We start from the raw sequence: 17,457 nt of genomic DNA on the forward strand, positions 1-17,457 counted from the left end.
CTTGGTGGAGGTCTGGTTGTTCCAACTGGATAAAAAAGAAACGTCTACTGTGTATATTAAAACCTCATTATTATAGGTTGCAGTGATTGTGAATCATTAGGTTACATGGATGGTAATGCAAGTCCTTACTTGCCCCTTTTACTTGCCATGATGCTAATGCTCACATACTGAAATGTTAAAAGATGGCACTGTAGCCCAGTGGATTTCTATAAACTGGAATATTCAAGGTCCAGTCTGCACACAGTAATGAACTCCTATCTGCTCACATCTCATAACTTTTACCCGCTAATTGTGAGTCGCTCCGGATGAAAAAGGTCAGCAGAATGTTGGAGAACTTTTTAAAGAGGGGAAAATGGCAAAAAAAAAATTGTCAACTAATGCAAAGCAAGAATCTTACCCTGTACATCCTGTTACATTTAGTTTTGTTGCAGCATTGATTTCTCTTAACGTAAAATTCTTTTCTTATGTTTTTTTTTTTTTTTTTTTACAGGGACCTACGGAGTAACATGATCAGTCGTATCGAACCAGGATCGTTCCTTGGATTGCCGGCGCTCAAAAGACTGTGAGTAGTGGTTGAGCTTCTGCAGCTTCACTGTTTCTTTACTGTGGTTTCTGCAAGTGTCTGTATACATTTACCCTTCCCCTTTACTGAGGTGTATTGTAACCAAAACATCCAAAGTTCATCTTTTTGTTAGTAGCAGGCCAGTTTCGAGTGCTTGCTCTAATTCATTTATCATGTTAGAATAGTGGTTCATGAATCGTGTGAGTGAAGAGACGCCTTTTTGTTTAAATTTGTGATTTTGAATTTGAAAAGCCGTTTTCTTTTGGTATTTTAAATTGGTTGAACTTTTGTGCTTTTTGTAAAAATAAATGACAGATCCAAAGCACTTACAACTTCCTTTACAGTCAGTGTTGTGTTTGGCATGTGCAGTCTATATGTGTAAGTTCTATATATAATAGGGTTTTGGACTATTTTAAAGCTTTCAGCAATGACTCTTGATTGCGTATATTGTGTTCGCAGCAGCTGTTGTTTTTTATCTATATTTGCAATGTGCTGTGCGTGTTCCAGCAGGTCTAGTGTGTATCCAGTGTCCATGAGGGAGTATGGTCAAGCAGTAGTCTATTCCTACTGCCTTGTTTTGTCTGGCCTCGTGCCAGAGACCACTGCAGACAGCGTGAGGCCTTCTATACTTTCACACACTCACAAAAAAAAAAAAGAGGGCGAGAGCGGGGATATAAAAAGCGTCTGTGTGTGGGGGGTGTCTATGAATATCACGTAAAGATAATTTTGATACGCAGAAAATAGACGCATCTAGTTAGGAATACATCTGGGATATGTGGTGCGTGTGTGGGAGGTCAGAGACTGCGTATGTCAGTGTATAGTTGTGTGTGTTTTCTCTTTGAATATGAGAGCGAGAGCAAGAACACAGCACGAATTGGAATCATCCGACAGTACCCGCACGCTGCCAACACAAACTTGAGCTTGGCTGCTGCTGCTGCTGCAGTGCAATAAGAGCAAGACAGGAAAGCAGTCAGCTCCTTGGCTCACACCCCGCCTCATATCCCCCTCCCGCGTGTTGCATATTCATACCACACTCAGATGGACTCACGCCTGCCTATATGTCTTCTGCATATTAACGTCTTTACCCCCCCCCCAACACAAGATAGTCAGAAGGAAAAAAAAAGCTCCCCTTATCGCAGAGTGATCCGCAACCGCACGTGGAAATGCATGTTCCAGAGTAGAGTTTGGTTTCGCCTGAGGGTAACAAAGTTTAATTGGCCCCACCACTCGTCTGAGTTAATTTCAAAGGGTGGTAGTCGCTCAGTCGACTGCGAAAGGGAGGGGAGAAAAGAGAAGAAGAGCGGAGGAGACGATGAAGTAGTGCTGGACCCTGGGAATGTAAACACAGAAGCCCTACATCAAGGTTTGGCATCTGCAGCTACACATCCACCCTACTTTTTTTTCTTCAGTTTTAGGAAAACTGGAGTGGAGTTAATTGGCAGCAAGGAATACATAAAAATCCTTTTTTTTCCCCCTGTGATATTATACAACATACCTTTGGGCACAGAATCCTCCTACCTTTCTCTCTGTCCTTCTCTGACTCCCTTCTAAACAGTATCGCCCCCAGTATTGCCTAATTAGATTTCCTCTCACTTCGAGACGTGCCATTTGGAGGGCCTATTTATCTAATCTGTTTTGTCACAGAGCGGTGACGGGGACATTTTAAAAAAAGACGGCTGCACACGTTTGGATAAACAGCGTCCAACACATCAGACATTAGCGTTATTGATGAATTGGCAAACAGCTTTTGTGTCAACACAGTTCAGGGAAAGTTGTACCTGTAAGTTATTTTGCATGCAAAGGCTACTCGAGCCAACGTATTTACACTTTTGCACATATGTACATATTGATCTCATCAGGGTTCCCAAACAGCGGTCAAAATAGAAGCAGAAGAGGCCGAGATATCCTGACTTTTAGTGCCTCTTAAATTTCCACTTCTTCACTGCAAACTTAGAGTTTTTAACGCAGGCTCTCTGATTTATTTTAAGCTTTGAACCTACACTGATCCTGATGAAATCACTATAACGTCATCAGGATTATTTTCTATTCCCAATTTCCACACTTTCAGACACACTGTTGCAAGCAAACATCCTCTCTCTGACACTGTACAGCACACGCAGACCCATATGGATTCCTCTCGCCTCAACCCCCTTTTTACTCCGCATTCCACCGACAGCTGAACAGCCCCCTACTCGAGCCTAATCACATCGGGCTATTTTTATTTCTACTCCCCCGTATCGTTCACAGCAACTGAACCGCTGCACCGAAAACAGTCCTCCACGCTGTTAATTTGCTACATGCCTGTGGCCGAATGGTGTGATGATGCGTCTTCGGTTATGAATACTAGTCCGCCGAGCCTAAGAGGAAAAAACAGAGTGACAGTTGAGACATTTAGGTCCATAGCAAGAGAAATCAGTCATATGTGTTTTTTTGCTTTGTTTGTGATAAATGATATTACATGTTAGCACAGTGCCTGGTGATAAAATGAATGAAAGTAATAACAGTATTCATCATCTTGTCTTAACTCTTCTATCTCTTCTTCTATTACTGTAACTTGAGTATTTGAATCCAGGCGATAAAGTGAGATGAAAGTCTGCCTTCATCTAGGGAAGCCCCCCCCCCCCCCCCACACACACCCTCCCTCCCTCCTCTTCTACTGTGTTATCCTTCCCCTGACACACAATGCTCACACAAATTGACAAGCCTGCGAAAGACGCCTTTTTTCTTCTCTTCCAAGTGGAACTAATAACCTCACACAGTAAAATTCCCCAGCTGGTACCTTAAGGACCAACACCAATAATTACATAAATGCTCGGATGTTAGCATACGCCTGACAGTCATTTTCCAGGTATCACCGTGTCAGTGTTGCGTTCCTCGAGCACCTCAGGATACAGTTTAGCTGGCGGGATGAAGTAATGATCCGCCTTTTCTTCCCTGCTCTAGTTTCTTTTACTTAGCACCTTTCAGTGATTGGATAACTCACAGAGGAATATGTATCAGAGCTGCTGTCAAGGTGCTTTGACTTTGAACCTTAGTCACTGTGACTGGTTGCTTCAAATGTTATCTCTCTGGGAATTTAAATTTATTACGTTATCATGCTCATTTTGATTGTCAGATAGTGGCCTTGTTTGATAACTTATCAAATCTATTTAGGTTAGTAAGTGGACCTTGAGCGAAGGGTTTTTTTTTGTTTGTTTTATTGTAATTTTTTATCATTCTTGGCCTTGGAGAACTTTGACAATAGCCTGTGGAAAAGTCATGTCAATGTATATCAGCAGACAGGGGGAGTACAGTTGATCTAGAACCTCCTCTTTGCAGCCGTTTCTAAATGTTTGCACACTGGCTGTAATTCACAAAAGGCCGGATCAGTTAGACGGCGGAACAGTCTGCGATTCCTCCCGAAAAGGCGTCAGGAGTCTCAGACACTTCCATCTGATGTTTGCCAGAGACGTCATGTCAGGTCACATCCAGAGGAGAAACACACACTTTTGACGTGTTTGACATTAATCACAGGCGATTAATCACCTCCCAGTGTGTTACTCTGCCTTTGATGTGTAGGTTCCCCCTGGAGGCCCACACAGACATTATCTGAAATCACCTTGAAAGTTGTAAACCTGTCAGCTGAAATTTTTGGGCTCTTTGCCTCAACCTGCCTCTGTTAAACTTGGCTTTTGAAAAAAAAAAAAAAAAAACAACAACCCTACTTTTCTTTTCTTTTTTTTCCTTTTTTCATTTCCCCGTTTTCCCATTTTTCTCATGAGGCGATCACATTTTTCATGGCTTTCCTTGTTGTAAAACATTCCCAGCCCTAATTCAGCTGGCTAATTGTTGGTCTTTTAGACCACTGTGGCTGTCACGTTGAATTATTTCTGAAATATGGAAGAAATAAACCAGAAACTTATTTTTTTCTGCGTTCGTTACAGAGACTTGTCCAACAACAGCATCGGCTGTCTCAACGTCGACATCTTCAAGGGCCTCACGAGTCTGATCAGACTGTAAGTTATTAGTGTTTTATATTGTGTGATAAAATAGGCATCAGTATACTCATAAGTTTATAATCTACTGGGAGAAATGATCTTTTTTTTTTTAAAATCTTTTCAGAAACCTTTCAGGGAACATGTTCTCTTCATTGGCTCAGGGGACCTTTGACAGCCTGGCGTCTCTGAAGTCACTGTAAGTATGATGACCAGTCAGCATGTTGCTATGCACTGAAATGACAGGCAAACCGAAGTAAATTATGGCAACAAAAATAGTTTTTTTCCATCAGAGAAACACCTGTTTGTCACTCCAATATGATATCTGCTTGTGACCCATCCCTTAACCCACCATCCTCTGTGTTTCTATACGTCTCCAGGGAGTTCCAGACACCTTACCTGCTATGTGACTGCAACCTTCTGTGGCTGCTGCGTTGGATCAAAGAAAAGGGCATTGTGGTCAAGAACACCAAGTGCTCCTACCCCCAGTCCCTCCAGGGCCAGCTCATCACCTCCATCAGGCCGGAGCTCCTCACCTGTGGTAGGGACACACACACCTAAACAATTAAAAAAAAAAAAACTGCATACATAAGCACAGAAATCTCAAATGCTGTAACACAAGCATCTTTGCAGTTAACTTTATTCTCAGAGCAGCAGTAGTTCTAACACTTTAAAATCATTCATCACTTCGGCGACACTATCTGATGCGTCGTTTGTCCCGTCGCTGACATTTTGAAAGCTTGAAATAAGTCATGTTAAGCAGATTGTATAGTCTAAACGGCACACTGTCTCTTTAATTTCTCTGTTTTGCTATCAGTGAGGCCGGTGTTTGGGGAACAGGGGCTTGTGCAATGACACGGGATATAAGAGAAGGGCTGCCCGGGCCAGTGCTGCCTTTGTTTGTACTTGCTCATGTCTTATCAGTTTGGCACTCATCACAGTGGGGGATTATGAAATACATGGCACAGATCTAGCAGGAGCCGGTGGCCTGACATGAATGACAAATAGCACTTAAGTAGCCTCACTGTTTAAGTTCTTTGTGTCCAGAAAAGTGCTGAGAGTGATACAAAAAGGTAAAATGTAAATATTGAAAACAACAAATTATTTTACTGCAATTATCTGACTCTCCTGTTTTCTGTCTGGTTCCCCTTAGATGCACCGCTTGAGCTGCCCTCCTTCAAGCTGACTCCATCCCAGCGTCAGGTCGTCTTTCAGGGGGACAGCCTGCCTTTCCAGTGTCAGGCTTCCTTTGTAGCGGAGGACATGCAGGTGCTGTGGTACCAGAACGGCCGTATGGTCAAGCCAGACGCCGCCCAAGGCATCTTCATCGAGAAACGCATGGTGCAGAACTGCTCCCTGATCGCGAGGTATCACCACTTACATTCACGCTTATGAGAGCTTATCTAGGGTCAATCTGATCAGTGAGACAGAGTGAAATGAAAACACTTTCTTCTTCATGTTTTCTTTCCATCAGCGCTTTGACAATCTCAAACATCCAGCCCGGTTTTACTGGGAACTGGGAGTGCCGGGTCAGGACGAGCAGGGGCAACACCACAAGGACCGTCCACATCGTGGTGTTGGAGAGTTCAGCCAAGTACTGCGCTCCCGAACGTGTCTCTAACAACAAGGGAGAGTTCAGGTTAGTGCACATCATGCATAACCAGACACAGCTGCTCACTTCACACCAGTGGAATGCATGATCTCTGCTATCTACAAAATATATAAAATGGTTGTCAGATTAAACCAATAACACATTTTTGGGCTAACACACAGTTCCAACCATTTCACCCAATAATTTCTATAATCAGCTTATCCTTCTACCTAAAAGTGGCACACTAAGCAATTTAGAAAAACAAATTACATCAGCAAACAGCACTGCATGTTTATTCATAAATAGTAAACAGTGGTTTTAACTCTTAAAATATTTCTGACCTTCTCATTTGCCATATACTTTAAGGTGAACATAGATTTGTGCTTGGAAAGTGGATATATTTTATAAGTATGAACCAATATTTGAATGTGTGATGAAATGTTTTCCGGCTGTGACGCCGTAGCTATTTTGTTTAGCAAGCACCGCCACCTTGTGGTCAAATAAGCGCACTACCGAGCAGTGTCACAGCGTCGAACAGGGTGATGTTACTGCTCCACACACATTACGGCTCACATGACACAAAGTCAGGAGGAAATAAGGACATCGCATGTGTCAGCTAATCAGGAACGGAAACAGCTGGATTGTGATTTATTCGGTTGCTTTCCAGGTGGCCGCGTACCCTGGCAGGGATCAGAGCGTACCTCCCCTGCAACAGACTGCCATCAAGCGCAGGCACCTACTCAGGCAGCTCCGGGGAAGAGCAGCAGGCATGGCGCTACTGTGATCGCGAGGGACTGTGGGCGGAGGAAGATTACTCCCGCTGCCACTTCCAAAAAGATGTCACTAGATTTCTCTATGTCATCAACCAGGTGTGTGTCTGGTGGGGCGGCTTGTAATTTTTCTGACTTTGAAGCTTATTTATTTATTGTCCTTCCCTTTTGCTGTGAGAATTTCAGTTACTCCTTTACTCCTTTGCCTTATCCTTTCGCTCTACTTTGATCAGAGAAGTCAGTGTCTTTAGCTGCATATCTGACCATTCAAGCCTAATTTTCTCTCCGTATCTTTCTGCCAGATGCCTCTGAATGAGAGCAATGTGGTGGCCAGTGCTCGTCGCCTCTTGGTCTACACAATCGATGCTGCCAACTTCTCAGACAAGATGGACATTATCTTTGTGGCCGAGATGATTGAGAAGTTTGGCAAGTTTGTCGAGAAGTTTAAAGATGTAAGTGCTGTCGTGGCAGCAGTTATTTGTCCACATTTCCAACCCCACATCAAACAAAGCATTTATTTATATAGTGTTTAAGTAAGAATCTGAATGAAAACAATAGCTTAACAAACTGTCTTTTAACCTTTTTAATGTCATAGTATACAAGCTTAAGCTCAGAGCAGAATGTGATGCACGCGTTTGACATATTACCACATTCAAGGACAAATAGATTAATGCTCAACAGCTGTTCGTTGTCACTTCGTTTAATGAGAAAGGATGTCTTGTCATGACTTTCAGCACAGCTGCAGGCCAACAAGAAAAGTTTTTAAAGTAACGCGGCACCTAACATGTTGTAAGCGCTGTAAGCAAGGAGCACTAGACTTTTAAAGCATATCAAAGTTTAATATGATGACAGCATGCATGAAAGGCTTTTCTAACAGTCTCTCAGCTACAACAAGAGTCATGTCAAGCATCTCCTTCAAGCGTCTGTTTAAAACACTGAGTGAACACGTTCATATTTTATGTTGTAAGTCATACTTATGTTTTCACTCCAGTAATTGAGAAAATGAGCTGTTGGGCTGCTGCTATATGTAGTAAGTCGATGTTTGTGGGCGACAGAAGTGAGAATTATGATGATTTGTTTTTCCCCAAGGCACTACTACTGAATTTCACATCTGTATTTTTTTTTTCATCTGCACATGTTTCACTCGTGTCTCTTGTCTCCTAGCTGGGTGAGGTGATGGTGAGCATGGCCAGTAATTTGATGCTGGCTGACGAGAGGGTGCTGTGGATGGCTCAGCGCGAGGCCATGGCCTGCTCCCGCATCATCGCCAGCCTTCAGAAGATTGCTGTCCACCGTCTCGCCACAGCGCAGGCCTTCTCCCTGGTTAGTCCTGTTAACAACACTGTGTCACATTGCTCTATTTTTTTTTTCTAAAGAAGTCAAATTTTACCGTTCCTGTTCTCCTCTCAGACTTCCCCCAACATAGCACTGGAGGCCCACGCCGTCAGGGCCAACGACTGGAACGGCATGACCTGCATGCTGTTCCAGAGGCCCAGTCCCGAGCGCACGCCCGGCCAGGACCGCCAGCTCACCTTCAAGTGCAACACTACCAGCTCTTTCTCCAGCATCCTTCACAAGGTCAGCTCCTAGCAGGGATAATTACATTTTGTTGGCAGTGTCTTGTGGTCAAGGTTTTATTGTGTTCTTTTGTTCTGATTGCATCTTGTAAGCACATACTTGAGGTCAATTCATCAACCTTAAAAAAAAAAAAAATCCATTAATGCTTAAGATGATCATAACAAGATATGTATTGTAAAAAATCTATCATAGTTAGATTCTTACTTCATTGTCTTTTTATCCCTGTAGAGCACCATAGTGGAGGCGTCTCTGCAGCTTCCTCAGTCTATCTTTACTCAGTCTGCACTCCCCGGGCAGGTGGACGACACGGTCTACAAGCTCCACCTACTGGGCTTCCGCAATGGCAAGTTTTTTCCCTCCACCGGCAACTCCTCTCAACTGGCTGATGGAGGGAAGAGGAGGAGTGTGGCCACCCCTGTCATCATGGCCATGATAGGTTAGTCTTAATGTTTTGGTATAGTCATAAGTGTTTGAATATGATTTTGAGAAATCTGAAAATATTGTCAAACGTAAATGATGCGTTAAGCAAAGGAAACTTGACAGCACAACAAGAACTAAATAAGCATGTATCTCAATTAGGACACAAAACTCGTATTTATATATTCTTATAACCTTATGTCTGTGTTATCAGACGGCATGTCCCTGCGTGTCCTGCGGACCCCCGTTAACATCACCCTGAGGCGGTTTGCCCGCGGCTCGGACGCCGTGTCCGCCTGCTGGAACTTCAGCCTGGTGGGAGGCCAGGGAGGATGGCAGAGCGACGGCTGCCGCATCCTGGGCCATCACGACAACTTCACCACCATATCCTGCAACTCTCTCGGCAACTACGGCCTGCTCATGGTGGGAATTGTAGTCGGGTTATTCTTCTTTATGATCATGTTTATTGCATGGCGCAGAAACGTTTGGCTGTTAGTAAGGTGATGTTTTTCTAGTGATCAGCAGCAGTTAGGATGCAATAAGTGTTGACCTCCAATGTCATATTTTGCTCACAACCCAAAGATATTCAGTTTACATCACAGACGACTAAAGAAACCAGAAAATATTCACATTTGACAAGCTGAAACCAGAGAATTAAAAAAAAAAATCTTAAAGCAATTGATTTATTAAGTAAGTAAATTAAGATTATTCCATCGATTGAATAATTGATTAACCGACTAATCGCTGTAGCTCTGTCTATAAGCATTATAACTCATGGGTGGTGACATATAATGACATGGCATAAAAATATTATTTTAACTGTGGATTTGTTATCTCGTTTCTCTTATAGGACCTCAGCAGTGTGGAGTATTTTTCTCCCAGCATCCAGCCCCTGCATCCAGTCATCTATGCCACCACTATCATACTCCTCCTGTGCCTGCTCACTATCATTATCAGCTACATCTACCACCACAGGTAAGAGGGTTTTTTTTTTCGCACTGAAAGCAAAATGGAAGCACATAGTTCAAAGGAATATAGTAATGGCTAGATAGCGTAATAGCATTTGAATCACGAGGCTAATGCATTTAATAATAATGTTTGTTTTTTTTTACATTGTCTCTACCTCCTCGGCCATCATATTCTCACTACACTGCATAACAGTTTCTTTTAATTATCTTTGCTAATTCTGTGACGTGTTTCTGACTTCAGGTCTGTCCGTGTCAGCCGTAAGTGTTGGCACATGTTGGTCAACCTCTGCTTCCACATCTCCCTCACCTGCGGGGTCTTCGTAGGTGGCATCAATCAGACGCGTCACGCAAGTGTCTGCCAAGCAGTGAGTATACACCTCCACACACCTCCACACACCTCCAACACTCCCGCTGTGCATGCCCCCCCCCCCCCCCCCGACCAAACTTAATAGTCAGCAGTTAAAATTGAACAAGTGCTTCAGATGTTTTCTAGGGGGAAAAAAAGTTGAAAAAGTTGCCTTTGGGTAAGTTTACTCAGCTTGTAAAACTTGTAGAAACACAGTAAAAGATACAGAGAAAGATACAGTGAATTGTTTCCATTGCTTTAGGCAGTCTTACACCTCTGCTCATGGTGTGTTGTACTGAGACACATTACTTAATCATTTTTCACCGCACAAAGTACCTGGATGAAAAATTTTGGCAGATAACTGATTTATTTATTTAACCCCCTCTGGCATAAAGCTATATCTCACAAGGTGATTTTTCAACTCAGGCTGATGATCATGACATACTCAATACGAAATTGCTCAAGGATCATCATGCCATTTAAAAGACTCCCATGTAGTGCATTCCATCATTTTTATTTTTATTGGTGAAACTTGATTTAACACAACAGGTTGCATTCAATCATTCTGATGTAGGAGATTGATTGCGTTTCTTTTTTTTTTTTGCTCTGATGAATGTGCAATCTCTTCCAGGTGGGTATTTTGCTGCACTATTCAACTCTGGCAACAGCTCTGTGGGTGGGTGTGACCGCACGCAACATTTACAAGCAAGTGACACGCAAAGCCAAACGCTACGAAGAGCTGGACGAGCCGCCGCCACCGCCACGGCCTATGTTGAGGTATGACAATGGAGCTCTCAAAGTATAACAGAGAAGTCAGTCTGTTATAAAACCAGTACATGTAGGATTTTTGCATTTTGACAAATGACAGTTCTAATGTTGGTAAAGGAATAGTTCAACATTTTGAGAAATACACTTATTGACTTTGTTGCAGAGAGTTAGATAGGAAGTCTGCAGAGGCAAACAAACACAACACCGGAATTTAATCTGGGCAAATAAGGCAACTATATGACATGTCTATTTTCTTTTCATTAGTTGCAACATATTGTAGCTGTTTGTACGGCTGCAACTAACAATTATTTTCATTATCGATTAATCTGACGATTTTTTTTCTCAATTAATCGATTAGTTGTTCGGTCCAGGAAATGGTGAAAAATATCGATCACTGTGACTTTGAAGTGACGTCTTCAAACGAAGAAGCCGAAATGAAAGAATTTGGACAAAAATTACTCAAAATGATAAATAATCAATTATCAAAATAGTTGGCAATTAATTTAACAGTTGGCAACTAATCGTTTAATATTTGCAGCTCTATCCGTCTGGAAGCATGGAAGTACAATTTAAATCTGTACTAGGGTTTGTAATGTCAGTATAAACTGTTGCATTGAAAAATAGGAGCATATTTCTGTAGTGAGTGATGCCTTGTCTTATACATACCCTCCTCTTTTTTTTTATCTTGAAGATCAGACGAGACAAAGCAAGGAAAGGATTTTTACTTTTACTTTTAACTTGATCTATTTTACACAAACAGTGCGTCTAGTGCAGCAAAACATTATATGTAATAAAATAAGTGTTTTGATCTTTACATGTTTGTAATTTAGATTTTTAGATATGACTTGATGTATGTCATTTGGCTTTCTCTGGTTATAAGTGGTGTTGGGGAGATTGCCACATGGTGTCAGTGTAGAGGCCTGATGTACCATTGGACTTGTGTGCAGTTTATGCGCACTGTCACATCCTACAAAGATTAAAGCAGAACCATTTTTGTACGTTCTCTCCAAAAGGTTCTACTTAATTGGCGGAGGGATACCCATCATTGTCTGTGGCATCACTGCAGCAGCTAACATCAAAAACTACGGCAGCCGGACCAATGCACCATAGTAAGTAGTCCCTGAATGGAAAGCTATTAAAGTTCCTGTGCCTCAGCGTGTGTGTGTGTGTATGTGTGTGTGTGTGTGTGTGTGTGTGTGTGTGTGTGTGCGCGTGTGTGCTCATGGAAATGCTGCGTCATCCTATCTGGACAACAGCTTTTAATAAGGACGCATCCAAGGCTTCATCTTTTACATTCTGTCTTCAGGAGGAATTGGCTTGTTATTGACTGGCCAGACTGCGTTGCTTTGGTAAATAATGGATATTTTTATGAGAGTAGGAAAAGTTTATTCCCTGAAGTTCTGATTATAGAGGCCTGTTAATGGTATGTGCATCCAAGCAACAAGCAACCGCTGCCAGTTTACAGCGAGCACCCCGAATCCGCCCCCCCCACCCTCTCTCTCTACAGCAGCAGCTGTTTAGATTGCATTGTGGCTAACTAATTGAGAAATCTGGACCCATATCTCTCTGAAGTCTTTGGAGTTTAATTAATTTCTTGCAAGCAAGACAAATCCAGCCTGTGTTATTAAATACAATGGGACAGTTATTGTAAAAATTGGGTGCAAAAGTTTTTCAAAGACTCATTTAAGTTTGTGAAGTAAATAGTGATGGTGATAGATTAAGATGAGAAGATGAGGTATTCTTTTAATGAGCTGAATTTTCCTGCTAGGAGGTGCGATATGATGTAGGTTACTCTTAAAGAATGTTAAAAGCTACATCCTTATCTTGCATGAAATGTAAGAATTTGATTAATTGGTTTGTCTGTCTGTTCTCTTTCTAGTTGCTGGATGGCATGGGAGCCCAGTATTGGGGCTTTTTATGGCCCGGTGGGATTCATCCTCTTTGTGAACTGCATGTACTTCCTCAGCATCCTGCTCCAGTTGCGTCGCCACCCTGAGCGCCGTTACGAGCTGAAGGAGCCGACCGAAGAGCAGCAGCATCTGGCTTCAGCCAACAGCGAGGCCGGGCCAGATGGTCCCAGCAGCCACTGCCATCCCCTCACTCTCCAGCTCCAGCCGCACGAGGCCTCTTCCTCCATAGTGTCAGCTCCCCACGCTGTGCCCCTGTCAGCTCTGGAGAATGAACATACCTTCGCTGCTCAGCTGATGGGCGCGGCAGGGGCGCTAGGATTGTATGTAGCCCTCTGGGTGTTTGGAGCCATGGCGGTATCACAGGACCACCCATTTGACTTAGCTTTCACCTGCCTGTATGGTGTGGCTGCGCTGGCACTCGGGGCGTTCATATTGGCACATCACTGTGTCAACAGGCAGGACATGAGGCGCTATTGGTCCCAGGCTTGTTGCTCCGGGAGACGAGCCTACTCCGCACAGGAGGATGTCCTTCTGCCTCAGCCAGGCGTGGCAATGACATCCACAGCAGGATCCACTAACAAGGCAGATGGGGAGTCAGCAAAATGTGGCCACAGCAGTGCAGACTCTTCCTACACAAATAAGAGCGCCCCAAGCATGCGTAACTCCGCCCACGGTAGCAAGCTGACCAATCTGCACGCAGAGGCAGCTCAGTGCAAGTCTGTCTCAGCACCGGTGACCGCTAACGGTGCCGCCGTTTTGGACAACAGCCTTACTGAGCATTCAGTAGACAATGAAATTAAAATGCACGTAGCACCAGTTGAGGTGCAGTTCCGCCCGATGAACAACATTAACAATCCCGCAGCTGCCACTAACGGACACGCAAGCAGGCATCACAAAAACAGAGCACGGGCGCACCGGGCAAGTCGGTTAACCGTGTTGCGAGAGTACGCCTACGACGTGCCCACCAGCGTGGACGGCAGCGTTCAGGGCGCCCCCCACAGGCGGCACCACCATTACGATATAGCAGCACGCAATAGCCGACGGGCCGCTTACATGGCCTACAGAGAGAGGCATCAGAGCCAGCTGCAGCAGGACAGCAGCGATAGCGCAAGCCTACCGCGGCGCTCTCGCTACGCAGACAAGGGAGGTGGCAGCAGTGTGGGGAATGGGACGGTGGCAAGTGTGGAGACTGAGCAGGAGGCTACCGCTGCGGCGTCTAGCTCAAGTAAAGACTCCGGTCCTGTAAAGCCGCCCAGCAGCACAGAACTAGAATCCCAACCTAAGTCATATGGGCTCAACCTCATCACTCAGAACGGTGGCACACTGAAAGAAAATGGACAACCTGTGCCTTTAATTAACTCAGAGAGTGCAGCCAGTATAAAGACCGGCTTGTGGAAACATGAAACTACTGTGTAGCGACAGTTTCCGTCCCAAAGACTGCATAGTGATATGCTCTCGCCTTCAAACTGTGAAATGTCTTTTTTTTTGTTGTTGTTTTTGGATTGTACATTTTTTTTTGGAAAGATTCTTTTGAAAATGATAATTGGAAAATTTACCCACATAACTACCACTGAACTGTCTTTGTAGATATGTTTTTGTAAATGGTCTATTTTTATAACTTTTAATCCCAACTCCTTTATTCCAATTGAGAGTTCTGTACATGAAACTGCATGGTCTGAGCTGTGGCCCTGTTCATACCTTGAGGGGCTTTTTTCCAATTTTCTAGTTTGTCCCAACAATAATAATAATAAAAAAAGTTCCATTTAACTAATTGAAAGTTTTTATTCTTGTTATAACACCTACAATCTCCTCTCTTGGGTCTCTGCAGCCAGTGCAAAGGTGAGTCAGAGCTGTTTTGTTTCCAAGAATTACTCTTGCTGACAATATATGACAAGCTGGTAATTGGGTTTTTCACTGACCTTCAGGTGGCCTCAGGTCCCTTTCTCTGCAGCGGAGCAGCACTTTAATTGCAACTCACTGTGGCTTTGGGCTCTGTAGGTGTTTTCTACCTGGCCGCTGGCAGATTTGATGATTGCATCGCGAAAGCTGGGCTCCCGCTGACTTGATGCCTGCCTGTGATTGACAGCTGACTCACAGGGCAGCGAATCTGCCATGAGAAGAAAGGATAATGAGAGGAGTGTATCTTCTTGTTTCACCTCCTTCCATTCTCTGTCTCATCCACAGCCGACAGCTGAGCTAAAGTCCCACTCACAGCTTGACATCGCTGTTGGGGAGAGAGCGTATAACGGACAGCGAGTGTGATTTGAATGCTGAGTACTCTGGAGATGGATTAGTATCACTTTTCTGGTTGAATGCATCTGACTTAATGATTGTGTGAACAACCACAGACCATTCAAGCCTAACATTGGATCAGTTGTTTGCATTTGTCAGGTTTTTGTAGGAAAACACTTTGAGCATGTAGCATCAAAGCCTTATGTTCACTTTTTTCACTCTTTTCTATCTTAACTAGTATGGAAGCTGTCAACAAAGCCTCAGTTTAATTAATAGACAACAGGCATGCCCCCTCCATCCTAACCTCAATACTACTTGCATGCAGTACTGACTTATCTTACAAATGAAGCAGAACACAAGTGGAAGCAGCCGCAGGTCTGTGTTAGACCAATCAGCTTTGCCCATATAATTCCTAAACTATTAAAAAGTACTTACTCTTTCTAAAGCAAACCTGGTGGCAAACCTCAGGGTTAGTTCCTGAGCTCCTCAAACGGTTCTTGGTCCCCTCAGAAGGTTCCTGCAGTGGAAAAGTCCAATTATTCAGTAAGGAACACAAATTGAAAGTCACTAAAATTAATTTTAATTCAATGAATCCTGCATTAACGACCATACTGAAGTAGGAAGAGGTTCGATAAGGTCAAATTATAGAGTTATGTTACTTTTAATGCAAAATTTTCACCTTAACAGTAGCAAGTAACAATAAGTACAATATTTCTCCAGTAATGTACAAATACCTCAAAGTTGTACTTGAAAACACAGTATGAGTAAATATACCACATTTGTAGTTAAACCCTCTTTATGTGTAAGTGGGCATAAATCATTATATCCTTATGTGTTCTTACTGAATGAGGAATGCCAAATCATTTTCAGAATCTCCATGATGCACTGTTTGAGTTTCTTTGCTTTATTAAATAAGTCAAATACTGCCTTTTGAAAGTGATATTATAATGACATCATATCATCATCATTAGCATGACTCTAACTAAGCATCTTGAAATTTTGAAGGTCATACTGAAAAATATTCCTGCAATTTTGTACATTTAAGAAATGATCAGTAATCTGATCATCCTAGTGGCAGAATAAGCAGAGACAGCACAGCTTCAATAGCTCCAATTTTTCATTAATGACATATTAATAAAACACATATTTCACTCAGGCAAAGATATATTGCCCAGCCATCTTGGATATGACAAATTGTAATAAGACTTTTGAATTATGTAGAGAGTAGTTATGCCTTGATTAGTGGCAGCCTCGCTGATTCCCTAGAGGCAAGAGTGATCTTCAAATAATCGCCAATGTTCTTTAGTGCCTCCATCTGTTAAAAAGTTCATTTAAGGTTGTCAGCGAGGCAGGAATGACAGTCGGAGGATGTTTGTGCTGTGTGGGTAAAAGCTCATCAAGCCAAATAAACTGATAGTATCTCTGCTTTACAATCACAGGGACACCTTGGGCAGAAATCGATAATAAATTAAGATAAAACAAATTAAGTCATTTAGATCTATTCTTAGTCTCATTCACAGGTCTTAGGGTCAGATTACACATCTCAGAAATAATAAATCAGAGATGTGAGAATTATAATCAAACACCACCACAAAGCTTCACTTGCTGATAAACAGACTATTTTCAGATACACTGATGATCCTTCCGTGACATCTCTTATACTTTTCCACCCAGTTTCCACTTGGTGTGCTCTGTGGAGCATAGCTGAGAACAATTCTTTACCAGGAGGCCCTGGGACGACGACCATTTTCCAATCACTGCTCGCGGCGCCTGGAGGAAGCATCTGGCTTTGTTGTGGAAACTTGCCACTGGAATGAAGATTGATACTTCCTCGAAAGTAAAGCCATCTGACTGTGCTGATTGTAATTAGCTGGCTTTGGCTGTCCAGGGGAACCAAAGTATTTTACCTGCAGTGTGCTAATCACCCACAAACCTCCAAGGCCTGACATATAGATTAAAGCAGTAATTAGCATCCAGGGTTCCTGATGATCACTGTGAATGTCAAGCAGCTGTCATCAGAGATAATTGGTGAATTTACGCTGTTTGATAAGTTAAGGTGGACTCTTTAGATATTTGCAAATGAAGCATAGTAACATGCAAGTTAAGCTTAAGTCAGGGATTTTGCAAATGTTTGCATTTAAACACTTAGAAATCCAACACACAGTTACATAATAGTGCATTTTTAAAGGCAAATGCATGCTTACTAAGCTGAAATTGTCCTTTGCATCGCAGGGATACTCTGACATTATTAATATACATTTCAGTTTTTTTCCATACTTGGAGAATATTACATTTGCAGAATGTTTTCTAAAAAATGGCTTATGTACATCCTCACTGGAGC

The 17,457-nt window shown here is 42.8% G+C and overlaps 1 protein-coding gene across 1 annotated transcript in view; it reads left to right on the forward strand.

The window, feature by feature from the left end:
• The window catches only part of adgra3 (adhesion G protein-coupled receptor A3), a 27,704-nt gene extending 13,053 nt beyond the window's left edge, over positions 1 to 14,651 (forward strand). Inside the window, exons 3-19 of the mRNA XM_042400791.1 lie at positions 491 to 562; positions 4,486 to 4,557; positions 4,664 to 4,735; positions 4,917 to 5,077; positions 5,690 to 5,903; positions 6,011 to 6,175; positions 6,795 to 6,996; positions 7,200 to 7,349; positions 8,062 to 8,220; positions 8,308 to 8,475; positions 8,704 to 8,911; positions 9,107 to 9,315; positions 9,743 to 9,867; positions 10,102 to 10,225; positions 10,838 to 10,983; positions 11,988 to 12,083; positions 12,854 to 14,651. Coding sequence (XP_042256725.1) covers positions 491 to 562; positions 4,486 to 4,557; positions 4,664 to 4,735; positions 4,917 to 5,077; positions 5,690 to 5,903; positions 6,011 to 6,175; positions 6,795 to 6,996; positions 7,200 to 7,349; positions 8,062 to 8,220; positions 8,308 to 8,475; positions 8,704 to 8,911; positions 9,107 to 9,315; positions 9,743 to 9,867; positions 10,102 to 10,225; positions 10,838 to 10,983; positions 11,988 to 12,083; positions 12,854 to 14,300 — 3,790 coding nt within the window. The 3' untranslated portion in view covers positions 14,301 to 14,651. The remainder of the gene's footprint in view (positions 1 to 490; positions 563 to 4,485; positions 4,558 to 4,663; positions 4,736 to 4,916; positions 5,078 to 5,689; positions 5,904 to 6,010; positions 6,176 to 6,794; positions 6,997 to 7,199; positions 7,350 to 8,061; positions 8,221 to 8,307; positions 8,476 to 8,703; positions 8,912 to 9,106; positions 9,316 to 9,742; positions 9,868 to 10,101; positions 10,226 to 10,837; positions 10,984 to 11,987; positions 12,084 to 12,853) is intronic.
• Positions 14,652 to 17,457: the final 2,806 nt, after the last annotated feature.

The sequence above is a fragment of the Thunnus maccoyii genome, chromosome 22, assembly GCF_910596095.1.
Source record: "Thunnus maccoyii chromosome 22, fThuMac1.1, whole genome shotgun sequence".
Lineage (NCBI taxonomy): Eukaryota > Metazoa > Chordata > Actinopteri > Scombriformes > Scombridae > Thunnus > Thunnus maccoyii.